This window comes from Scardinius erythrophthalmus (genome assembly GCF_964197995.2).
Source record: "Scardinius erythrophthalmus genome assembly, chromosome: 2".
Taxonomy (NCBI): Eukaryota; Metazoa; Chordata; class Actinopteri; order Cypriniformes; family Leuciscidae; genus Scardinius; species Scardinius erythrophthalmus.
Genome location: NC_138222.1, coordinates 6,206,324 through 6,233,759, shown reverse-complemented (window position 1 = coordinate 6,233,759; position 27,436 = coordinate 6,206,324). Strand labels below are relative to the sequence as shown.

Genomic DNA, 27,436 nt, shown 5'->3' with positions numbered 1-27,436 from the left:
TGCAAGACTACAGAATTACTAGTCAGCCAATCACCCTGGAAGTGAAGAGAAACAACCAACAAGAAATTACTGGAGAAACGAACCGATTCTCAAATTTAAAGCTTTTTTTTTTTAATGTTGTGTATACTTGATGGTTCATCCATACATCAACCAAATGCTTGAGACCTCCTCAATTCATGCTCCAATTACTTAAATGACAGTGCTTGTAACAATATCATTATCCAGAACACCAAGTGCATTTTCTGTTTGGAGCCTAAAACATCATTACAAGCAGCAAATGATTGCCACACACTATTATTGAAGCCCTCTGAACACCAACCATTGTAGGAGAAGTCACCGTCCAGGTAACAATGTTCCAATTCTTAAATAGTTTTCAACTGAGTTAAAAAATTTGCAGTCTGATACAGAAGGCTAAGAGACCTGAACAATATGAAAGTGCTAGTCATTAATTTACAGAGATCAGGCATCACATAGTGCTATGACAAGTATCCAATATGCTACATTTGAATACACATTGACACCTTACAAATGCCTCTGGTTGTTTGACCAGGCAACTTAAAAATCAAGTGCCTTGGCTAGTTATGTACAATATGAGATTTTTTTTTGTTTTGTTTTTTGATGAAGAAAACTTTGACACACTAACTGCCAGAGGTATAATCTTGAAAAGGCCCTTTGGCCCGTACAGTGACAATGAATTTGACGTTACGCCTCAATTTCAATTCTTTAGCCCCCCGTAGTATGTGTGTGTGGGAGCTGCCGTTATGGGATCTCTCCTAATTTTTGGATTCCATAAGACAACATTGTTCAGAGCTTTATTTTCCCCCCCACTTGCTTAGCGTTCAAGTTCTTGGTTTGTTTTCCCGGGCATTGGCTGCATTTGGTTGCTTTCCCACATCTTCTGGTGCTGTTTAAATTTGATAGTCAGATTGAAGAGTGAGAGAAGAAGAACCAGTTCTGGAACCACTACTTCAGGGAGCAACACAAGTGTTTTCATTTCACTACATTCAGTCACAGTTAGAAAGGGGAAGGGGAAAGAGAGGACTCAATTCATCCCAGGGGCGCTGCCACCAAAGTTGAAATTGGATGGCACCACAGGAACTGTGAACTTGTATCCTCCGTGCTTCTCGATCATCTTTGATTCTAGAAACAAAAGCAAAACAGGAGGGAAATCAGCGAGCTGAGCAAATGGGTAACATTTTGGCAGTATACTTGAGCTTTTCAAACATGTTTTGGGTCCAATATTTGGCAGAAAACAGCTAAAATGTAAATTTGGTGTTTTTGGTTATTTGGTTATGTCAATAGGGGAACAAAAACTGCTGCGCAATCCATTACTCAAAACAGCTTTTTGCCTCACCATGTGCTGCTCGCCGCTGATCTGCAAGTGTTGCAATATCCTGAAGATGTTTTCTCTGTTCCTCATCGAGACACTGTGTGAGCGCCTGGTACCATGCGGGGTCACGGCCCTGGACATCTGAGGGAGAGAGCAGTCTGAGTAAACGCTCTTTAAAAGTACAGAAGCCAACTTTTTAAGTGGATAAAAAAAAAAAAAAGACAAGAACAGGGTTTGTTCAAAACTCATGTACAACTTTGATGAAAGGTTTTGATCCACTTCAAATGCCGACTACTGTAGTTTGTTCATACACACTACAAGTGAAACTCGTACTCTGTATTATGGCTTTGAAGATCTGGTATTCATCGACAAGGTTGTCTTCATCATCCACCGAGGTCGTGTAACCTTCAAGAGCGGTCTCCTCTGCGTCGTCTTCCTCCCAGTCTTCATCGTCACCGTCCTCTCCTGCTTGTTTAGCTAGCATTTCAAGGTATTCCTGTCCTTCTTCATCTATGTCATCTTCATCACTGCCCAACTCCGCTGCACAAGTACACAACGAGTCACATGTCAGAACAACAATACATTAGAGTTCATTACATTGAGAGAAAAAAATAAATAAAAGAGGGAAATTTTCTCAACTTGATATTCCATTTCCAGTGTGACAAACTATCTGGATGTAATAGAAGCTTGACTCATTTGATCGGACAGCCAACAATTATCAATTATGACATTTTACTCCAAATTGGATTTAAAAAATATATAAATAAATATTTATTATGAGGTCATGTGACAATGTAGCATATTATATGAATACTTAAACTTTATAGACAATTATTATTCAGAAATATTACTGATTTGACTGCACTGACACTATCAGATAAGAACAAAACGAACTGACTTTAGCTGAATAATGACACTTGTCTTTGTAGAGCTACTTTACAGCTGAATCAAAATGGTTTAATAACTTACAAATTTTGCAACAAACACTGTTATTGAACTGAATCAACATTGAATCAAATTGCACTGAATGCTGAATGTCAAATACAACTAAAGTCTAAAGTTATTTTTTCGATTTTATTCACGCTGCTAGGCAGTCTGGACACCATGGACCAAATTTTCCCCTGAAAAAGGGAACCAATCACAGAACGGGGAGGGAGCAGCAAGACGATGACGACACTGAAGCAGTTTGTTTATATCTATGGATCCAACATGGCATCAGACTCGACGTTACCTTCTACCCTCATGTTTATCTTGCACAAACGGTAATATTCGCTAAACGCCATGGTGTACAAATAAATCTTTGACCCATCGTCTTTTTCCTCGTCGAATTTCTGTCACTCTACATATGTCATCTGGTATAATTGAAGCGATTGGCTATGAGCTACATACAGGCGCATTTGATAGACATTCATAGCGCCCAATAAACGGCTCTTATCTGGGCATTCGTAAACCACGCCTCAAATACGAGAAAATTAACACGTGTTTCCGACTTCGTCTGACGTTAGCCAGACTAATGTATAACTACATTTTATTGCAACTAATACGTAAAACTTTTAGAACTTTTAGAAGCCTTGGCAAAAGCTCATTTACCAGTCTCATCTTCCTCCTCTCCGCCCTCTTCATCGTCGTCCTCGTCATTTTCGTGCTCGGCCCTGCAGGCGTAGGCCCTCTTCAAGCCGTTAAACAGGAGGATGGCTGCGGGAAGGAGCTGACCTGCGACCTGGTTAACAGCCTGTGGCCTCTGGTCCAGATCCATGAGCGCGCACAGTCCTAACACACACATCTTCCGATCGTGGAGCCTGCAAACAACAGCGATGGCATGTTACTCTAGCCCTGAGAAACGCTTGTCACGGTTGATGTGATGGTATGAAGCGCGTACCCGAGGAAGCAGTCGATGTCTTTGAGCCACTGGGAGATGAAGTGGTTGGTGATGGGCTCGGTGTTGTTGGGGAAGCGCAGGTTCTCCAGTGTGTTGAGGAGAAGAGACGGACTGTAATAGAGCGCAGCGATGGCCACCTGCAGACACATGGTCCTCAACTCACTGGTCTTCACTTCACGTGTCAGACGCTCCAAAGCGGTCGTTACAAACAAAGGGACCACCTGCAGGAATGGACACCGAGCTCATTAACTCTGGAAAGCCTGACATACGAATCAAAGGTCAGAAAAATCTAATCTTTTGAAACGGAACAGTTGAAAGTTTAAACAAAATATTTAAAAAGTGTTTGATACATCAGGCCTTTATGCTCAAGTAGTAAGATATACAGGGGAAACTCAAAAAATTAGAATATTGTGCAAAAGTTTGTTTCAGTAATTCAACTTAAAAGGTGAAACTAATATATTATATAGACTCATTTCATGCAAAGTGAGATATTTCAAGCCTTTGTTATAATTTTGATGATTATGGCTTACAGTTTATGAAAACCCCAAATTGGCTGTAAACCATAATAATCAATTGTAAAAAATAAAGGCTTGAAATATCTCACTTTATATGTAATGAGTCTATATAAATATATTAGTTTCATCTTTTAAGTTGAATTACTGAAATAAATTAACTTTTGCACTATATTCTAATTTTTCGAGTTTCACCTGTAGGAGACTTGAGGTCCAAACGGAGTAGATATATGCAATGCGATGGAATTGCAGATATTTACATGGCCAAAAAGTAAGATGAAATTCTGATCGCTTGTAAGATTTATACATTTTATACAACAGTATAGCAGATTCGTACATAAAAATGCATATAAATATCAGTTGTCACTATCTATATCTCCCAATAATGACTTCGTAAGATATTTAAGCACTTCGTTTTATGATCAAGCTTTGTAGTTTTAAAACAATGCAACGCAATTCAATGATAATTGAGAAATGAACAAATCAACTCTCATCAAAAGCATGATGGATAATTTTTGACTCACATTAGATTTAAAAAAAAAAAATGTTGTTATGGATAAGCTAGTTGCTTTAGTCTAGTAAGTGGACATTTTGAAATAGTACTCAAATATAAATTATTCTTATATTCACTGTATAAAAATCAGTAATGGTTTCACAAAAAGACACAAACCATGTTTTAACAATGAAACTAAAATGCATTTTACTTGCTAAAAGTACAAACTATCAATCAGACGACAAAGCATGCGGTAGATTGTGTGCAACCGGTTTGCCAGCAAAACTGATCATGTTGATCATTTAGAAGGCCTTAGAAATTTGCATATCAAATATGATACAGTAGGCATCATGGTCAATATATTTTTCTTATAAAATTAAGAGCATAAGAAATGGGTAACAGTTCAGTGACAATGTTACATAGATTTTATTTGTATTATAATTAGTATTATTTATAATCACTTATTGTTGGAAGCAATTACTAAGTTGGAACTAAGTTTGTTAGCAATTTTAGCAAAAAAAAAAAAAAGATTCTCTGCATCACTGGTTTTCATTCATCATTGCTAGAAAGACAAATCTAAGGTGGACATAAAGATCAAGAAACACACCTGGTCAATACCACGACCTTTGCACTGTAGAATGATGACCTCCAAGAGCTTGGCCGCATGGCATTCTGGGTCCTCCCCTGGGTCTCCAGACAAAATCTTATTGGGCACGCACACACACACAGTTTAATTAAAACAAAGTCAATCTGACGCACTTTCTTAAAATCAAGGACTTTTCAGTTGCACTTTATTTTAGTCCTGCTTTACATGCATGTTCTTCCTATAATGCTAACACCCTGATGCTAACCCTAATCCATGTTCGGTATAGTTACCTTATATTGATCAGTGCTTTATTTGCACATACTGTGTTAAAACAAATTTGCAACTGACTTTAGTTTTGGTTTGTACTAAAGTAGAGGGACTGCTGTACCTTTTTGCACATACTGTAGATTACTTCAAGGTATTTGGTGTCAGACAGGAGCGTGTCTGTGTCAACTGTGATGTAGTTATGGAGAAGTGGCATCATATCTGAAACAAAAAAAGGTACATGAAGCATTTCCCTTGAATTTTCAATATCTATGAGTTAAAGTATTAAACAATCGTCACACATTTCTCAACCAACAGAAATCTGTGTAATCTCCCTGACGTTCTGTTTACAGTTTAAGGAGGAAGTTCATCGAGTGAACATGCAAAGTAAACGCTAGATTACCTGTGAAATAGTCAAATCCGTCTTGTTGGAAGACCTCATAGACCAGAGGGAGGAGCTGCCACATCTGAGGAGAAACCTGCTGACACGTCAGGCTGTGGGCCAGGGACAGGATCTCCTCGTAGAACTCTGGGAACATTAACCAGAAACAATCAACACACAACCAAAGGCACGCAAAACAGGCTTTCCCACTAGTGTGTGAAACTCACCCAGGACGTGCTGCTGCAGGACTGTGCCGATCACCTGCAGACAGATGCCCTCTAACTGCTGGGTAATCTGAAATCAGCCAATCAGCAGTGTGTTAACAAACAGTGGCGTCTCTGCTCAGATATTTGTGTAATAATTAGGGCTGTCAAACGATTAATCGCGATTAATCGCATCCAAAATAAAAGTTTGTGTTTACATAATTTATGTCTGTGTACGGAGTACAATTATTTTCTATATATAAATACACACATGCATATATACATTTAAGAACATGTGTTATTTATATATAAAATATTTATATATAATATAAATTATATATAATATAAATATATATACACGGTATATACATGCAAATATTTCTTAAATATATACATGCATGTGTGTGTATTTATATATAGAAAATAATTATACACCGTACACACACACACACACACATTATGTAAAAACAAACTTTTATTTTGGATGCGATTAATTGCGATTAATCGTTTGACAGCCCTAGTAATAATTAAATAGTGCGTGCATCAAGTGTCCAGTCAAAAAAAAAAATCGTAGCACAATGGCATATTAACCCTTTCCCCGCCATTGATGGAATATCTGTGTTTTCACAGTTTTTTTTTTAGTTTTTTTTCTTAAAGCAGAGGCTCTGTACTTTTGACATTGCATGTTCATCTTATTCTGGAGGCCATGAAATTGTGAAAATGCTCAAAAAGGCTGGCGGTGACTGGCAACATTAAAAAAAAAACGCTGGCGGGGAAAGACTCAACATACCTGTAAATACCTGTAGAAATGGTTTAATAAAACCATATGTCAGACAGAAGTCATGATCCACCTTAATATTTAAGCAACTTTGAAGTTGAACGATTACAAATTTAATCCACACAGATTACTTTAATTCACGACTAATCACACCAACCATTAATATTTATAAACAAATATTTCCTCAAGAATTTGGAGATATGTCTTATATTTTCACACTCAATCTCCAAATTAACGTGAAAATGTTTAAATACTTTTAAAAAAAGCATTTAAAATATAACGTACTAGTAAAACACAGATTCTCAACAGTACTGTAGATCTAAAGCTGTACAAGGAAGTGTAATTGTGCCATCTCTCCCTAATTTCCACATGGTTCATCTCCCATAAATAAATGACATTCATACATTTTTAAACATGCATTCAGTTCAAGTTCATATTCATATTAAAGGGATTAGCATGAAATTGTACACAGTGAAAGCATTTGCTATATAAATATAAAATGCAGATACATTTCCTCAAGGCTATTTAAAGACAGTTCTGCCTTGGAGTTTGTGGGCGGCTAGAAATAATTCTACAGGCCAGAGAGACGGGAGGAACTTCTGCCGCCCATGTTTCTATTTTCTCACCTCTTTATGGTCCTCCACTACACTCAGCAGTGTGTCAATGGTGTTGAGGATGCCCATGGCGGTCACTGCTTTATCATCACCTCCTTCCTCATCAGGCCCCGTCTGAATCACTTGGTTAAAGGTCATGGCCTGAGAGAGAGGAATCAAGCACAAATGTTTACTCCGAGAAGATTTTCGCAAATTGTTTGAGTGTGTATGTACATGTATATGTTTTTATACACATTAGCTTATCGATCCACCGGTTAACATTTACAACACTGTGCAAGCAGTGTAAAAATATGGGTTTATCTCCACATTGGTCTAAACAAAAACGCCAGATAATAAAAATGCAAATTCAGTCTGACAGTAGATGACGCTTATGGAACAGCAGAAATATATCAGTTTATATCAGTTAAACAAAGCAGCGCTGCAATTAAAAACTACTTTATTAGCCATTATATGGAGATCCAAGACAGTCAGTTTCCTTCAGATATACATTCATATAACACGAGCATGTAGAACGCGCAACAGCAATGTGTTTTTACTTTCAAACATGCAGCGTTCATGTTTCATTAAACAAATCACCTTTTGAAATTTAATAACCACATTAAGCCATAACACAATTCCTGATTTTCAGTCCTCAAATTTAATACCTCTTGAAGTTATAACTAATACTTTCTTATACCATTTAATATACAGTAGTCAACATTTGTGGGATCATCAAAGTTATACATGAATTTTGAACAATACCCATTCTCGTCTTAGGACAACTTTGATTAACTTTTTCGATCCACTTCAAATGTTGACTCCTGTACTTAAGACTTTTAATGGCCTTAAATTTGATAAAACTAAAGGTAAGACTTGCATGGACTCATAAAACAGTTCTTACCAAATGCTGGGTCATCTCTACAGCGATCGGGGTGACCTCCTCACTGTACTCGCAGATCATCTTCTGGATGACGTTGGTAAGATCGTCGTTCTCGGTCTCGCGCACGATTTGGAGGAGTGCCTGCATCACGGGCCGAATGTGCGGGGTGATGTAATCTTTGGCTGATGGGAAAAAACAAACAATTAAAGCCATCTCAAATAAATGCAAGATGGAGGGAGGACACAGAAAAAGGAGATAAGCGAGTGAAATCTTCACCTTTCTCCTGATTGCTGATGAGGACCTGGAGGGCGATGGCCGCCTCCACTTTCACAGGCATCTCGTTGTCGTTGATCAGACACAGGCGGGTGAGCTCGAGGGCTGTCTGCAAGTTCTGGTCACTCTTGAACTTGACCTCGCAGAAGTAATGAAGCACCCAGCAGGCCTAGAGGCAGAATTACCATGAAGTAAGACAAGTCGACAGAGTTTGCACCACTCAAGATTGAATTAATTCTAATAGCGCAAGACTGCAATGAGCACATCTCTCACCCTGGCTCTCATGTAACCCAGCTCACTGCGGAACAGAGGAAAGACATGATTCTGCAACATGAACTCCATCTGGTCTTTGTAGATCTTCCTCTGATTGAAAAAAATAAAAATCATCAGTACAACTACCCAAGAAGCTGACTTGGTTATTCTAGGCTGGATTGAAAAGGATTTGCATGCGTTTTTAAATCTTTCAAATTTAAAACATTCAAGCGATTATTAACCATCGCGAACAACAAATCGAGTTATTTTTAGCATCTGTGTGTCAAAATACTCATACGTATCCTAATAAACACAGTTGGTTATGTCTTGTGTGAAGGTAAACAGCTGAGAAAGAAAACGTGTAACAGTATATTGGATCTGTGCATTCGGCCTTAAAATGACAGCAAAAACCTGCTGCTGTTTGTGCCAATGTTAATCAAACAACAAAAAGACAGAAAAATCGCTCACTGCTCTAAACTGAATAACTTTTGTAGCTTTAACAGAGATTAATCCATATTTAATTTATACAGTGAAGACTATACAGCGTTGGCCAGTGTATATTTGAGTATTCAGTTACTGCACCTGACAACTGTTAGACCCACACGAACAAATTAAAGCACTGTATCTTTGTTCTATTCTACTTGTTTGTTCTTTTAAAACTGACTGTGCACTCCTCTTTAATATTGTTTGAACTTCATATTAGTTAGGCCTGTATATTTTACTGTGGTTTTGAAATTGGAAACGAGAATTTAGAAATTTCACTGGTATCTAAAATGTTTGCGTCAAAAGCTTATTAGAATACAAGGTCAGAAATAATGAAAATAATCTATTGAATTTTTGGGGGGAGGGGCCAGAGAAAATGTTGGCAGGGCATGACAATTGAACCACTGGCCCAACCAGGAGAATAATAATAAAAAAATCCTTAGCGTTGCACCCTGAACTGTAATGCAAAATCACCTTGAGAAGAATCTCAGCCAGCGAGCCGATCATATGAAGAGCTCCGTCTTTTTTCCTGGGGTCAGAGGCGGGTTCAGTGAGGATCTGATAACAGAAGCCCATGGACTTCTGCAGCACCTGTTATACATTGAGAAGGTTAACATATGTTTTTAAAACGTTTCACGATTCATGTCATGTGTAGGTTTTGTAGGAGAATATGGAGGCTGGCCAGTGGTAGAGTCGTTTAGACGTCACTGGGCCAGTACTATGATCTCCAGTGGCTCTGTGGCTGTGAGTGTGGCGTGAGAGCCGTCCCACAGCCTGTAAGACACAGACCGGAGACGGCACTAAACGTAGACGGACACTACGCACACCGTCCACTAACAGCCAATGGCTGACACTTTCAGAACACAGGCTGAACTCAAACTCTTAAGGCCCGTTCACACCAAGGACGATAACTATAAAGATAACTATAAAGATCTAATTCTAAAAATCGTTCTCCATATTAAAGAATAACAGAGTTAAACACCACAACTATAACGATAAAGATATGAGGAACGATATCGTTGGGATCACTTTCAGAACGATTTTTTTTTCCAGCTGTCGAACGATAAAACACTGACAGCCAATCAGAATCCATTCTAATTTAAAGGTCTCGCGCATTTAAAATGGATCTGGATCATCCGGGCGCGTGCGTGCTTAGAATAAAAAGACCGTTATCGGTCGTTGGTGTGGAGGCATATATAGTTATCTTTATCGTTATCTTTATAGTTACCGTGCTTGGTGTGAACGGGCCTTTAGGCTGCTTGCACACAACATAAACACAATAACCATATATGAGTGTATATGTACGTTATGTACGATAATTGGCGCAGGCTGCTTTATTAGCGTTTTTTCCTCTTTGCGCTGCTTGAGCTTGAATGCTTTTGTTTTTTATATTTTTTTGTTTGCATAATGTTTAATGTTTTTAACTAAAAGAAAACCTTAAGATATAACATAAGCTTGTGTATATTGCCTAATCGTAAGCTTATTCAGAAATAGTGACAAAAACTTGAATAAAAAACATCTTTCTAGTTAAACATCATTTAAATAAACTAATACTTGAATATTTAAGCCCAAATATTCTAATACAATATTTTTGAAAAAAGCCCATCTTACTGAAAACATTTGTCAAGTTGCCAGGCATGACTGATGTATTGCTGCCCAATTAGAGACAATTAAGGGACAATATTCTTTGTCTCTTGTAATACAGTATTTATAATAATCTGTCAATAGAGCCACTGTATAACTATCGTCCACAGACGATTGAGCTTGAACCTTGCTGATTGCAGCCGTATTAAAACAATCACATTACAAAGAAAGGAAAGCGCTTCCTTTGAATAAGAGAGACAGCTCTTTGAGATTTTCCACCCGGCGTCAGAAGCATCTAAAGTTCTGTTGGAGCAGCAGGGCGCTGATTGGATACATGAGTGTTGGCAGTAAGATATACACAGAATTCAGCCAAACACAATCACGTCATCGGCCTCATCATGCCAGATGGCGCTTCCAAACACCCACCTCCTTCCTTTTGTTGCAAGCGGTGAAGAGAAGCGTCTGAGCTGCAGTAGTTGGGGAGATGAAGTCTTCAAAGACATCTAAGAGGAAGCAGAGAGAGAGAAAGCATGAGCAGAACGATCTGGTTTTGGTTTTCTACTGTGCAAGAATCTTTTGGTGGTTCAGATAAATATGGTGTTGCTCTAACCAAATTTCATGCGGATGTACTCGTACGGGTCTTCCTGCCAGAGCTCTTCATCACTGTCTGTGTAACACATGAGGGGGAACACCACATCCTGAATGATTCCCTGAAACCACACACACAACAAGAACTTTGATAAGGTGTACGACATGAGGCAGTGGTTAATGAGGTTTTTAGGTAAGAACATGCTTGCAGTAAAAATCACTGCAACACAGTCACTCATGGCTCATTACTAGCAAAACAGTAAAAAAGGAGATATTAAATAATGAAGTCACAATGATTTAGTTAGCATCTTTAATATGGCTAGTTAACTTGTGACAGAATTATGAGAAATCTCACTCTCAATCATTTCTGCAAATAATTTTCCAATGAATCAATCCAAAATACCGATTCATCCCTCAGAAGTTCACTGTGGTGTTTTGCTTTCATATGTCTTAAAAACTTTGCTAAACATGGCAGTTAATGAATTGCTATATTGCTCAGTTACAAAAAGAAATCAAATATTTTTGATTGAAAAAAAAGAAAGAAAGCGTAACATTTTAAAACTATATTTTTTACTGCATTTCACTTCCTTTGGCAACACTGGCTTTTTGGTCAGCATGAAATGTAAATTAGCCATATTTAATTCATAAATGTATGTTATTGATCTTATTGTGAACGATTAACTTTTAGGACATTTAAGAAAATATATAAATATTGATATTCACAACGATTATCGTGCAAACCTAGGTCTATTTTGCCTAATATTGCATAAGACTTTTAAACCCTTAGTCAAACAAACACTCAACCACATGTACAAACCTGAATGTGCGGCTTTAGGTTCTTCCAGGTGACGGCGTGTGCGATTCCCTGGTTGATGTAATTCAGTGTCTGCTGCAAAACTCTAGGAGCCACATATTGCTTTTCCTTATACTGATACAACACCTTCAACAGTACCTATCAGAAACAGAGTCAAAGTTCATCAGTTATCAGCACACGTCATGTCAACAACGCATTGAGCGATCTAATGAGGTCTCCTGTTTACCTGCTGTGCAGCCACGGCATAACCCTTGAGGAAAAGCTCTGCAAACTCTGTGTACTCTTTGGTTGTGTTGCCAGGGCTGCCATACCTTTGGGGCAAAAAAACATGCATGAAAATCCAGTAACGGTTTCAAACACACAAAACCTTCCGCTGAAAATAACTAATCGAGTGTTTCCAACCGCTCAGCGTGGGCTGAAATTCAAATGGACCATGAGTCATCTGCGAAAGCTTTATATGTAGCGCTCTTGGGAGGAAGTGATGTTACGTTACTGTACCTCTCGAAGAGCCGGGCGAGGATGTGAAGCGCCCACTTCTTGCACTTCCACCAGGGCTGTTCGGGCCTCTCGTCTTCATCCACCTGAAGGGTCTCCTGCGAAGCCACACAGAAGCGCTTTAGAAGATCACGCATCAAAACTGAACTCTGCATACTATTAAAAAGTATGTGAAATTGAATAGTCAACATTTGAAGTGGATCAAAACCTTTCATCAAAGTTATACATGAGTTTTGAACAATACCCGTTCTAGTCTTAAGACAACTTTGATGAACTTTTCTTGATCCACTTCAAATGTTGACTACTGTAGTATTGTGTAGAACATCGATTTGAGATCTTTAGGTAGAGTTTATAGGCTTTTGTAGGAGAATATGGAGGCTGGCCAGTGGTAGAGTCATTTAGACGTCACTGGGCCAGTACTATGATCTCCAGTGGCTCTGTGGCTGTGAGTGTGGCGTGAGAACCGTCCCACAGCCTGTAAGACACAGACTGGAGACGGCACTAAACGTAGACGGACACTACGCACACCGTCCACTAACAGCCAATGGCTGACACTTTCAGAATGTTAAGGTGAACTAATCAAATTTATTTAATAATCAACACTCAAAAACAGTGTTCTATATAAACTGCACATAAAGCAGTTTTTATATAAACTTTTTAATGACAATAATCGTTTCTACTCCAATTCATTACACACACACATATACACTCACCTAAAGGAATATTAGGAACACCATACTAATACTGTGTTTGACCCCCTTTCGCCTTCAGAACTGCCTTAATTCTACGTGGCATTGATTCAACAAGGTGCTGAAAGCATTCTTTAGAAATGTTGGCCCATATTGATAGGATAGCATCTTGCAGTTGATGGAGATTTGTGGGATGCACATCCAGGGCACGAAGCTCCCGTTCCACCACATCCCAAAGATGCTCTATTGGGTTGAGATCTGGTGACTGTGGGGGCCATTTTAGTACAGTGAACTCATTGTCATGTTCAAGAAACCAATTTGAAATGATTCGAGCTTTGTGACATGGTGCATTATCCTGCTGGAAGTAGCCATCAGAGGATGGGTACATGGTGGTCATAAAGGGATGGACATGGTCAGAAACAATGCTCAGGTAGGCCGTGGCATTTAAACGATGCCCAATTGGCACTAAGGGGCCTAAAGTGTGCCAAGAAAACATCCCCAACACCATTACACCACCACCACCAGCCTGCACAGTGGTAACAAGTAGAGGTCGACCGATAGTGGATTTTACCGATAACGATAGCTAGGTTGGGCCATACTTGCCGATAACCGATTAATCAACCGATAGTTTTTAAAATTGATACTGGATAAAAACAAATTGCACCTTGATCATTCATGTTAGTTTGATAGTGCATTAGGCCTAACTATGGTTAACAAATAAAAACCTTAATTTCAAAAATGTATTAGTACATTTTAATTAACAAACAAACAATGAACAATCCTTATACAGCAGTTATTAACCTTAGTTAATGTTACATATGTAATTTTATTGTAAGTGTTATGATTTCATATTAAACCCAAACAGTCATGCTTAAAGATGGCCAACTTTAAATATCTAAAACGCCAGAGAATTGAAATGACAAAAATATTACATGTATAGTCTCATACTTTTGCTTCTATTTTATAAACACTTGATGATTATCTAATCAAAATAAAAAAATACATATTAAAGTGATGATGAAAAAATAACCGAAATCTAATGCTTTTCTGATTTGTTTATATGTTTCTGTTGGCTGTATGAACATATCAGTTTGCTATCTTGCGTCTCTAGCTTTAAATATGCAACTTCTCTGCATATTTAATGCATAAAAGTGACCAGCTGGATATAAACTAAAGCAAATAGATGGTAACAATTGTGACATTAAACATTCGGGTCGGACTTACGTTTATTTTTGTCAGTGTTTTAACCGCTTGAGGTACTACTAATGTTAGCGTCCTCTCAGCCTCGAAGGCAAACGAACATACTGTTGTGCTGTTCTTTCTCTACTAATGCAGCATTTAGTCAATAAATTAATCACTTTATAATGATATGACAAAATGTACTGTGTATACAGACCTTTTAGCTGTCGGTGGTTTAAACGCGCATCTGAGCGCTCTCCACGCAGCTTGTGCTCTCAGTGCAGCACGCAGCAGCACGTGTCGAAATAAACAACACCAGGCATCAGTGATAGTTTGTATTACACCTCTAGAGGCCGCTCTTGTACTGCATGATGCCAGCAGAGCCTTCTCAGCTCTCTCTTACTGTGTAATGAATGACAGCGCGCGCTTCTCAGCCACTCCAGCAACGGACGCAACCAGGAAAAACTATCGGTATGTATTTTTGCCGATAACGATAGTTCCACCAATCAACAATCGGTGCCGATTAATCGGCAAAACCGATGAATCGGTCGACCTCTAGTAACAAGGCATGATGGATCCATGTTCTCATTCGGTTTACGCCAAATTCTGACTCTACCATCTGAATGTCTCAACAGAAATCGAGACTCATCAGACCAGGCAACATTTTTCCAGTCTTCAACTGTCCAATTTTGGTGAGCTCGTGCAAATTGTAGCCTCTTTTTCCTATTTGTAGTGGAGATGAGTGGTACCCAGTGGGGTCTTCTGCTGTTGTAGCCCATCCGCCTCAAGGTTGTGCGTGTTGTGGCTTCACAAATGCTTTGCTGCATACCTCGGTTGTAACGAGTGGTTATTTCAGTCAAAGTTGCTCTTCTAATGTCTGTAGAGGAGCGCTTCCAGGACTCAAAATGTTAGCTTGAGGTGCTCTTTGGATGGGATAATCATAATAATATAGAACAAATTAGGAAACTCCAAGGCACTCTCTTCAAGAAAAATTAAAAAGCCTTTATTATGGCTTGGTCATCATAAACCTTTAAAAACTCGGACGCGTTTCGGCATACAAGCCTTCGTCAGGGAGTCAAAGGCTTTTTAATTTTTCTTAAAGAGAGTGCCTTGGAGTTTCCTAATTTGTTCTAAAGTTGCTCTTCTATCAGCTCTATCAGTTCAGTCGGCCCATTCTCCTCTGACCTCTAGCATCAACAAGGCATTTTCGCCCACAGGACTGCCGCATACTGGATGTTTTTCCCTATTCACACCATTCTTTGTAAACCCTAGAAATGGTTGTGCGTGAAAATACCAGTAACTGAGCAGATTGTGAAATACTCAGACCGGCCCGTCTGGCACCAACAACCATGCCACGCTCAAAATTGCTTAAATCACCTTTCTTTCCCATTCTGACATTCAGTTTGGAGTTCAGGAGATTGTCTTGACCAGGACCACACCCCTAAATGCATTGAAGCAACTGCCATGTGATTGGTTGATTAGATAATTGCATTAATGAGAAATTGAACAGGTGTTCCTAATAATCCTTTAGGTGAGTGTATATACACAAACCGAAACTGCGTTACGGCACTAGCAAAAATGACAAATTATGAAGCACATCCTTACTGGAGGAACATCTCTGTCCACGACGGTCTTCAGAATCTCCATCCACTCAGTCAGAATCTGGCGATTGATCAGCTCCAGAGGGAGGTTGTACTGTAAAAACACCAATCAATTAATGCGAGACCCAAGCAAAAAAAAGCTTCATTCTGGATAAGCTGTGATCTCCTTTATTAGAGAAATGATGGCAGTACCTGGAAGAGAGCATAAAGGATCTTAAAGATCTGCTTCTGAACCAGCGCAGACTCGCCGGAGGGGTCCGGCAGCAACTGTATGAACCGGTCCTTCAGCATCGGCATGAAGATCTGCATGGCAGCGACCAGCGGCTGGCGCTCCTCAGGCTTCTTATACCTTACAAAAAAAATAAAAATACAGACTTGCATCAGGACAACTGGTGGTAGTGCCGTTAGCTCACACTGACTGCCCAAATCCATTTTTTTTGGTATACCAGCCAATATAGTTTAGTTGTTTAAACTAATAAAAAAACAGACATACACACACTCAAATAAATCAAATGTGGTTCGAAATCTGATTTGTTTGTCTGAATATTGTCTTAAAAAAAAAATCCAGTCATGCAATTTAACTACAGCTACAATAAGTACTAAATACAAAAATGAGTACAACTACATGTTTGTTGGGATAGTTTCAGTTATTTATAGAATAAAATAAATTAATTTTTAAAAAGGTGTTAATTGTACATTGCAAAGGATTCACTTATTTGTGACAATTATCTAATGAACAAAGCACACAAATGTCCAGCAAAGCCCTAAAACAATTAAATCACCAATGTCGCATGAACAGTTATTTTTTTCCAAATTTCATAACTGTGACAGCACTAGCTACATGCACAATGAAGAAAATAAAGTGTATGTAAAGTATCATGTAAATGCCTTAAATTATTTTATCAGGAAAATGTTAAAACAGTTTAGGCTAAAACCATTTAGAAGATTTTTTTTTTTTTGGCAGTATTAGCTTATTCAGGTGTCAATATTTTGGTTAAAACAGAAAACCACAATGTGACAATCTCATAATTTGTAAATTGCAAATGCTCTTTTCTTGTGTTGTAGACTTGACATCACTTTTGATAAATCATCAGCATTTTGTTGATCATTGAATGATGTCATGCAGCGAGCCATAAGAGGGCTAAATGTACCGATTTGTAGAACAGTCATCATGTTGATGACTACAGCAACCAATGTAGATATAACAGAAACCGAATGCACTAACACATACAAGAAATATCAAATCAGACATTCAGTGCCTTCAGTTTCTCAGATATCGTGTTTATGCTTACTCGTAATTCTTCACCAGCTGGTAGAGGCACAGAAGGATGCCCAGCCAGTATGCACTGTTGTCAGACTGCAGGTAGAAGCCGATCTTATCCACGATAGCCGTCCATCTACTGGGGTAGTCGTGCTTGATCATGTGGTGAATGCAAGTTGTGAGTTGCACTCTTTGAAAGTGAGAAAAAAAAAAGGTTAGAAAAGAAAGTGATCCGACTCTCGCTCCCCCTCCCGTGTACGTGTAGCTGTGTGTTACCTGATGCGCTCTGGGGACTGGATGATGGCCTCCACTATGTTGTCTCGAATGAACTGCCTGTCCTCTTCAGGGATGTTACTGGTAGGCGTTTCAGTGTTTGCACTATCTCCTTCACTCCAGTACTGTGTCACCATGTTCTTCAGGTAGATCACACCTGAATGACAAGGAACGAGGTCAGAGACAGAAAGGCCAGATCTGAGACTTTTTTTTTTTTTTCTCGCATTTGTCAAATGCATTTAGGATTGTGTGCAAATAAAAAAAGGTCCTCAAGTTATAAAATTTACCCCTGGTCTCACAGACAAAGCTTAAGCTAGTCCCAGACTAAAATGCATGTTTGAGCCGTTTAAACTGAAAGCAACTTGCACTGACATATCTTAAAATTTGTCGGTGCCATTGTTTTGTCTCAAGTTTATAAAATATACTTTAAATGCCCTGATTGAACAAAGCCCTAATCCTGGCTTAGTCTAAGATCTGTCTGTGAAATCAAGCCTTACTGTCTTAAAGTCTTAATATCAAATGGTGTAAAAAGAAATATCTTAATTATCCTTTTAAAAGGTCTTAAATATGGGATTGAATCACGATACAGCCTAAGGTGACTATTAAACTTCAAAAGGCTATGGTTTTATTAAATAAAGGAGCGCTTGCACATTCAAATCAAAGCGCAGCACTGTAGATCAGTTCGCCACCAGGGAACACTGCACACACACGATTGCTTATGATCTGCTGTTGCATTATGACAATGTTTACTTTTTAGTGTTTATGTTGTAATATGTTGTAGATGGTCCTAAGAGTGCACATTTTATCTCCCTTATTTTAAATGAGCTTATAAATGTCTCCTTGTATCTTTTTAATCAAGGGAAAAGACATTATTCAATCCATTTTCTTTGCAAAGTTTTTTAATGTGTTCCTAAATTTTTAGGGGGGGGGGGGGCAAATGTAAATTCCTGCGGCCACTTCAGTCCCAACGCTTATGCTCTGTTTGGAAAATACATCATGTTAGAGAAACTCTGCTGCTTTATTGACAATAGACCTTTTTGCCCACCAAATATTGCCAATGTATGAAGCACAACTCACACAGAAGTCGCTGTCAAATTCTTTGTGTTGGTCAGTGGCAATTCGCTTTAACAACCCAAAAAAATGGGGAAATGCATTGCCCTCACAAAAATCTCTCAAACATGTGGATTGCTACTGAAATGACTGGATTTCGCCCGTGAAAATTCACTGAACAAAGTAAATGTGATTCACACCTTAATGCTTTCAGCAAAATACATATAGTATAAGTGCCATGATAGCATGCCGTTCTGAACATATTTGAAAACCTGTTGGCCTTGAAGCCTAGCCCAGTTTTACACAAAGAAAGGCTGAGGTTAACATGCTTGAATGCCCACTTGATGTCAAGAAAGCCTGAGCAATGTCAGGAACTCAGTGCAGCTGTGCATCTGTTGAAAAACCCCAGCAGGTGTACTTGAGGCCTGGCCAGAAACAGCTTTAATTCTATTCACAGCTTCACAGCTCATGTTCTTAAACAGAATTTGGGGAAAAAAAATAGACTGAAAAAATAAATAAAAAGGTTTTCATTGAGGCCTTTCTTCAGCATCAGCAGCCTCCACCTCCTCTGGTTGTATAAAAAAAAAATAAAAAACTCTACTCACGGCCAGCCAGACCATATATGTGCAATACAGTCCGTGGACGGTTTAAGCACACAAAGATGCCAGCGTGAGTGCTGAATATGTAACCAGAATTAGCTGACAGTGAGGATGAGTTAGACCGGAGACAATCAAACAGCAGAGCGATAACAGACGGGTTCATGAAGCCGGAAGAGAGTAATCCTGCCCGCTGCTGCTGAATCAGCAACTCTTCTCATGCCTCGAATCTACGCTGTGATCTGCAATTGGGCATGTGATCACTGAACTGACAAATAGTGTGTCAGGTGGTACTTATTTTTAAGTTAGTTAGGTATGTTTAAGTTAGTCAGAATATGCTTAACACTGCAGAGTTTTTGTTCAGCGCGAGTTCTGATGCAGTCAGAGTCCAGCACCAACAAAACTATGTTTATCTACACCAAGCTAATGAGAAACGCCATGTAGCTTTTTAAGTTGCTTAACTATTTTACTGACAAAATCAGAGCAGCACTGCGAGTGTGTGTCCGTACTGTACGTGTGTGCGTTTGAGTGGGAGAAAGAGACGTGCTTTAAAAAAAAACCTGAATAAAAGCCTAATGTAACTGTGGCAAAAAACTTGGAAATAATTTGTGGTTTTATCCTATTGTGTACTATATTTGCTTGGTCAGTGTCGTTGTGGGGTGATATGAAACTAATGCGGTCAAGCCCTGCCTGGAACTACTTTAGCCATGCGTTTCAATAATCGCATACCTTAGAGCGTTCGTCAACCAATCAGAATCAAGCATTCAACAGCCACATAGTGTATATGCATGTATGTGTGAGATATATATATATATATATATATATATATATATGTGTGTGTGTGTGTGTGTGTGTGTGTGTGTGTGTATGTGTGAGTGAGTGTATGTATATATATATATATATGTGTGTGAGTGTATGTATATATATATATATATATATATGAGTGTGAGTGTATGTATGTATATATATATATATATATATATATATATATATATATATATATATATATATATATATATATATATATATATGTATATGTATATATGTATATGTATATGTATATATATGTATGTATATATATGTATATATATATGTATATATATATATATGTATATATATATGTGTGTATGTATGTATGTATGTATGTATGTATGTATGTATGTATATATATATATATATATATATATATATATATATATATATATATATATGTGTATATGTGTATATGTGTGTGTGTGTATATATATATACACACACACACAAAAGCATCTGAAAAGTAGTAGGATAATGTAACAAAATTATTTTTAATGTTTATTACAACAGAGGAAGCAACAGAGGGATTTCTAAGATTAAAAATGCCCCCTGACTTTGATGAAAACCATATGCAGGCTGTGTGTGTGTGTGTGTGTGCGGGTGTTACTCAAACACACAGTGACAGAATGTCTCAGCTCTGTGTCAACATATGACATCTGATACTAAAGCAGAAGCAGGGGCGCTCATGGAGTGACAGCGAGGAGGAGGAGGTGTGAGTGTGCAGCTCATCTAGAATAGCATGACAGCAGCATTCGGAGTAACACTGGTTAGCGTCGAGGATGTACGTCACGAGAGTCGTAACCGTACCTGCTTGCCTTATAGGCAAATCCAACTGGTCCGACATGGTCACCCGCAGTAGTGTCGACACAAAGTTCATCTGGCTGTGGCCCTGTGGAGAGGAAAACAATCAAACATGTAATAAATGCACAGTTTCACTTCCCATAACACACCTGACTGAATCTGGATGATTTAAGCTACAGTTCTGTGTAGATCCGCGTTATGGTTTTATTCATTTTCAGTTTCAGTTTAATTTGTGTTGCTTTTTGTCATTTTATGATAACCATTTAGGTGTAAAAGCGATTCAGATTGCATGACAATTAACGATAATTCCCAACTGACCCTTTTATTATTAACTTATGGCTGTTATTCAAGGAAATATTCAGTATGGAAAGTGCGAAATCTCTTTATTCTCCAAATACAGCTGCGGTTTGGTCACACCACAGAAATGCCATCGGTCCAACGCGCAACGTTGCAGTTATGCTGCGTCATGAATCAGACCTTTATAATAACTGCACAGGCCTGTATTGCTGCATTGATGAACTGAAACAGCAGTTCAGAGAACTTAATTTCCAAACAAACACCACATCCACTTCTGGCCTCTCACACTGAACACCATAGAGCTACAAAACACACTAGTCAGCTAAGACTTCTGTGGAGAGAGAACCACTGACATCTAGCCAGCTTGACTACAATTTATGAAGCGCCACCATTTATGGTCATCTCAAAGAGTTTTCCCTCCTTTCAAAAACACAGCGTCCTGAGATTAACGTGTCCTGGGGTGATTCTATCGTAACAAGCTCAGAATAAAAGGATGCAGGCTGAAATGCCATGACAGCGTTCTCACCCGAACACTAAAGCGTCAGCGCACAGGAATCCAAGCCTGTCGTCCACATGGGCCGCCTGGAGCCGGGCCAGCTCAGACAGCGACTGTCACAGGAGACCGCAGCAGGCAGCAATCCTTAATACGCAATAATTCCCAAACGACCATGATAACTATTCCTTTATTCCCGTAATCAAATGTACTTTGTCAAAAGAATTCATGTAAAAGCCCAAGGAAAATGTTTTGTTATCTAGAAAGACTTTTGAGAATGTATTGTAGGACCAAAAGGAATGAGGCTGGTAAGCGATGTTACGCCAAAGTAGACAATAATAGCTGAATAAAAACAAAACATACAAAGAATAAAAAAATGCAGATGAAGAAAACTAAACTAACTAAATAAAAGGTAAAACTTAATTTTACAGTGTCCCTGTTACACGTTATGTCATGGTAACACTATTTTAAGGTGACGTTACTACATGACAGTAAATTATGCATAACGCCACCTTAAAATAAGCGTAACCCAAATCCAAACCCTATAGAAAGTACATGATATTAATATTTCTCATGATTTAAAGTAAGGCTGCACGATATTGAAGAAAAATGCGATATGCAATTACTCATTAAATAATGAGATATTCGATACGATGATGTTTAAAGTGTGTAAAATAAACTTAAATTATATTTAAAATGTATTTACAAGTTATATAACCTACAAGCGTGTTTCACAATCTTTTTTAGACAATAAAACATCCCTACAACTTCTCAGAGTTTTACTGTAGCATAAGAAGTGTTATTTTAACATCAGTGTAAACCACGGGGTTCAGGTTATCCTACATTAGGGTTTATTTAACAACACAAACTGAATAATCAAATGTAAAAAAACACGGCTTAGTTTTCACTGTATGAATTAAATATATCCTGATTCTTATTAAAGCTACAAAAGTTATTCTATGGAAGCTTGTTTCCGCCACTGAATAAAACATTTTAAAAGATAATTGCGACTTTTTATCTCACAATTGCGAGTTTACATCTCGCAATTCTGACTTTATTTCTCAGAATTCTGACTTTTTTCTCGCAATTGCGACTTTATATCACGCAATTCTGACTTTATAACACATAATTGCGAGTTTATATCTCACAATTCTGACATCTTTTCTCAGAATTGTGAGATATAAAGTCCAATTCTAAGGGGGGAAAAAAGACGGACTTTTTTTTTACCTTAGAATAGTTTATATCTCACAATTCTGACTTTATATCTCCCAATTGCATGATATAAAGTCAGAATTCTGAGATATAAAGTCAGAATTGCGTGATATAAAGTCGCAATTGCGAGAAAAAAAGTCAGAATTCTGACTTTATAGCACGCAATTCTGACTTTATATCTCGCAATTCTGACTTTAAAACACGCAATTGCGACTATTTCACGCAATTCTGACTTTATATCTCGCAATTCTGAGAAATAAAGTCAGAATTGCGAGATGTAAACTCGCAATTGTGAGATAAAAAGTCGCAATTATCTTTTTTTTTTTTTTGTGGCGGAAACAAGCTTCCATATTATTCATCCAAGAGCAGCGAGTGTTTTTTCTTCATGACCCCAGTTATTGCAAGCCATTGTGATGTGCATATCGCGATATTTCGATATATTGTGCAGCCCTAATTTAAATGTAAAATTAGGCTACACTGTAACAAGGACACCTTAAAATAAAGTGTAACTTCTAACTAACCAACTAACTAAACGCCTGACTGGCTAAATCAATTCATCACACACACAATGTATAAACAAAATAAAGTAACACTTATTTTTACAGTGTCCTTGTTACATGTGTTACATGTACTTACCATAGTAATAACAGTAAATTAACCCTCAACTAAATCCTAATCTAACCCTATAGTAAGTACATGTAGTTGCTTAATATTACTCAGTACTTAAATATATAATTACACTAACAATGACACCTTAAAATAAAGTGTAACCCAAAATAAACAAAATTGTTGTGAATTCCATAACTGCATGTTCTTCGATAAAAACATTGGTTGACCTTTATTTTAGTGTGTGTACTTACAATATTGGGTAATATAAGGTATCTACATGAATTACAGGGGTCACGAACTGAGAAATCTAATTTTCCTTGAGCTTTTGACATAAGAGGTCAGCATACTATAAGAATGTCCTGTGAGTTTCAGAACGGAAAACTTCCTTGTTAGTCCAAAAACAGCTTTTATTGTAACAAAGCCCAGAAAACGACTCATCCTGGAACGTGCCTATTTACGACATAAGCTAATAGTGCAACAAAAGCCTCTGCAGAAAAAAAATAAACGCCTACTTCATCATTGCAACTTTGGCACCGCCCACTGGCGTGTTCGTGAGATGATGAGAAGAGCAATACAGGATCAATGGACTAAAAACAACATTAACTTCCAAAGGATCCTAATGCTAGGACTGTGGTTATTTTCAACAATGTGAACGTCTCAGTTGAGCATTATTTATTTGTATGCGGTACATTTTACTGTGGACTCTTTGGTAAATCAGTCGCAATTTCGGCGCAGGCTTTGCAAACAGACTTTTACGATACGGACTCGACAATAATGCCACAACATGCAAGTGACTTAATTCTAATGCCTGATCTGTGATCAGTGTTTTCTGATATGTAATGATTCATGTAGATACAGTCAGATATTCTTTGTCTATGTGTCAGTAAATCAAACCAGTGACTAAAGCGTCAACTTCACATTGTTTCTCTTAGTAGGATCAAAATATTCTGTTATTTAAACAGTGATAAAATTATATAACGAAAGGGATCAAAGAACGCTCCCTTTACAGTCAGTCGCTGGAGCTGTCAATCAAACAGCTCGAGTTTATCAGTAACTGAGTTTTGAACTTGCGCCATAACTTTCGTAATAATCAACGAATCTTTTATTTACATTGTGGTTGCACTGTTAGTTATGATGAAAGCAGAAATCGAGCTGAGTGAGGAGATCACTGCAACCTTGATAAAATGTAATTCTATAATCAGCACTTTTCACGATAAGTTAACCCTTCTGTAATAGTAAAAATGTGCTTAAAGTTTTTGAGAGAGTTCCACATGTAATACTCCGCTATTTCATACGTAAAGATAGCCAATCACAGCAGTGGGTGTTTACACTGAAGTCTCAAAGCAGACACACCCCTTCAAACAGCGCGTTCAAATCAGAGGCTAAAATCAGGGTAGGAAAAATGCCTTTTATTCCTAAATTATGACAGTTTTTGATGTAAAAGTCTTACTAACAGTAGTGCATGCCAAGAACATTACAAAATGCAGTTCATGACCCCTTAAGGTAAGGTTTAGGGGTAGGTTCAGGGTCAGTACGTAAGCCTACTCAAAATAATTTGGTATTTTTAGCAGTGGATTATTATTAGAGTTAGATTTTCATATATATTAATACTGTACTATTTGAAATACTTTTAAGTCATCCTGAGCTGGTTGAGACTTCTTCAAAATCTCTTCCAGGCAGGTCTATGGGCTGATCGCTCAGGTATTGTCTTACTCGTGTTGCTCAAGTAACTACTACTGTATACAGTCAGAGATTACTGCTAAATGAGACTCACGGGTCTCCCAGTCCTACTAAACAAACCCAAGCACCTAGATACCACACAATAAAAGTTAACTAACCACCTAATAGCTATTTGATCCTGACATATGAAGCAAAGCAAGTGAAAAATCTGTTATAACTGACTAGACATCTACCAAAAATGTCTGGTGACAAACTAATACACAGGCCAGAAATCAAAAGCACTACCTCGGTTATTAGAAACATTACTTTAAACAAGAACACATGACAAGACTTAAATCTTCTTCATAGTACATGGCAATTGCCTCCAGCAACATATTTTGATACTATTAGACCGACACTAGTTATTGAAAGTAAAACTATGCTTGAGTCACACAAATATGACAATATCATGACATTACCATGATGTATGAAGAAAACTAGTTGTACCATGGCACAAAACATATGGTATTACCATTGATATGTCCCTCAAACCAAGGTATTGCCATGTAAACAACAATATAATAAGTTAAAGTGACAATTACATATAGGCTATGTTAAAAAAAGCAACCAGAACAGACAACACCATCTATAATGATTGTCAATATAACTGTCCTAAAAATAAGCTATGATTTAAGGATATGTACCATGGTAAATACCATGTATATCCATATTCTGTATTTCTAATCAGTAACTCTACAATAGTTTCATTCATTAGCATTAGTAGTTAACTAGATTAGTTAACATGAACTTATAATTAATCTTTCTACATGCATTATTCTTAGTTAAATCTACTTTCAACTTTTACTACATTGTTCTAATCAACAGTAAATGCTCTGTGAACTAACATGAAGGATCGAGTGTATTTTTTAACTACTGATCTATTTTTATCTAACATTAACAAAGCAATAAAAGCCGTGTGAAATATATTGCTCATGTTAACAAATGAGACATTGTTGTAGTGTTGCATATTCATCTAATTATCATGATGTCAGCATCTGACACATCACTGTACCATGGTACCACAGTACTTTTAAAATACTGACGCAGTTTGCTAAAGTAAAGGGCCCAAACAGTGCTAGAATAACGATTTAACACATTAAAAAGCATCGTAATCTGTCCGCGTGTCAGTTTAAATATGACCACGGAAAATGTGAGAGTTAAGTTGGTGAAGGGCTTTATGAAGAGCGCGAAATAACAACAAGCCTCCTGCCTCATGTTGACACGTGAGAGACTAGCGCCTAGCATCTCACGCGCTAGCACATTCGCGCACACCAAATAAACAGCCTCAACATACTCACACACTTTAATACATGACCTCAAAACACAAAGACGCACACAACCTTATCAATTCCAACCAACTGTTCAAAGTCACGTTACATTTAAGCGCCGTATCGTCTGTTTAACACTATCACTTTTCCGCGAGCCATTATCGCGGTGACGTAGTACACGGGCACGAGCAGCTAGCGCGTGATACAGAACGCTAAAAATATATGATTTCGACCCTTTAACATATTATAAACTCATGTTACATATTACTGAAGGGCTATACGCCAACTAAATTGGTTTAAAAAAATACATTTTGTTCAAGTTAAATAACGGCTACAGCATTCCTGCTGCGCAAGGCCCGAGGCGCACCACCATCATCATCATCACTCGATCACTTTACCTCGTTGAGTTGTCTCTCTGCGGCCTCACGCAAATTTGCGTCCATGGTGCCCCGAAGGGCCTCGATCAAAGAGTTGAGATCCATTACAAGGTGTCGGTCTGGCTCGGATTCGGAAGGCTCAGTGATCTATGAAGTCCCGGGCGGGCGCTGCGCACATGGACGCTCAATTCTTCTGCTACCGGCGCGAAAGGAAGAGCAGTCGAGATGGGCCGGATAGATCAGCGCCAATTTCTCCACAGCGAATTTCCGTTCTACAAGTAGGACGTGCAGGGAGTTGTAGTTTTTGTCGTTTGCCTTTCACTTAAAAGACTTCCAGATTATTGAATACAATACAACAAAATGTTTCCATGGTGACCGTGAAGACAATAACATTTCGGTTATGCATTGTGTTTTCGTCTTATCCGTATAAGAAATGTCTTGTACTTTTTTAAAAACTTACAATAACAGTAACCCTTACAAAAATTAACCATGGTTTTATTATAGTAAAAGTGTAGACACCATGTATTTTTGGCGGATTTGTTGATTAGCATTTGTATGAGCACCGTTTTACTACAAATACCATGGTTAAACTATTGTAAGTGTTGCAAAGGTGTTGCAATAACCATGTTTTGTTGTTGTTTGTTTAGTAAAACCATGGTTAATTTTCGTAAGGTTCTGGGAAATAAAACAAAAACATGGTGGCATATATGGCATCATCTGTAACATTAGCTTTGGTCAAAAGTGTTAAAATGTCATCATTAGTTAGTCTACTCCAGTCTTCAGTGTCACATGATCCTCCAGAAATCATT

General features: G+C 38.0%; 1 protein-coding gene across 1 annotated transcript; it reads right to left on the bottom strand.

The window, feature by feature from the left end:
* Positions 1 to 86: 86 nt before the first annotated feature.
* On the bottom strand, positions 87 to 26,903 carry ipo7 (importin 7). Its single transcript, XM_081358849.1, has 25 exons — positions 26,649 to 26,903; positions 20,659 to 20,740; positions 17,396 to 17,549; positions 17,151 to 17,309; positions 16,051 to 16,207; positions 15,863 to 15,952; positions 12,393 to 12,487; positions 12,121 to 12,205; positions 11,898 to 12,032; positions 11,103 to 11,202; positions 10,919 to 10,995; positions 9,383 to 9,499; positions 8,447 to 8,536; positions 8,177 to 8,342; positions 7,922 to 8,082; positions 7,054 to 7,182; positions 5,674 to 5,740; positions 5,468 to 5,593; positions 5,189 to 5,286; positions 4,822 to 4,917; positions 3,210 to 3,430; positions 2,921 to 3,129; positions 1,664 to 1,870; positions 1,355 to 1,471; positions 87 to 1,140 (listed from the first exon to the last, which is right to left on the bottom strand). Exons 1-25 carry the CDS (start codon positions 26,730 to 26,732, stop codon positions 1,043 to 1,045), a joined length of 3,120 nt encoding a protein of 1,039 aa, XP_081214975.1. The 5' UTR covers positions 26,733 to 26,903; the 3' UTR covers positions 87 to 1,042.
* Between the last annotated feature and the right edge of the window lie 533 nt (positions 26,904 to 27,436).

Coding starts and splice junctions, on each gene's coding strand:
- ipo7 (XM_081358849.1), bottom strand. CDS start 26,732: ATGGATCTCAACTCTTTGATCGAGGCCCTTCGGGGCACCATGGACGCA. Junction 17,550..20,658: donor TTTGCCTATAAGGCAAGCAG/GTACGGTTACGA, acceptor CTTGTCATTCAG/GTGTGATCTACCTGAAGAAC. Junction 4,918..5,188: donor TCTACAGTATGTGCAAAAAG/GTACAGCAGTCC, acceptor GTGCCCAATAAG/ATTTTGTCTGGAGACCCAGG.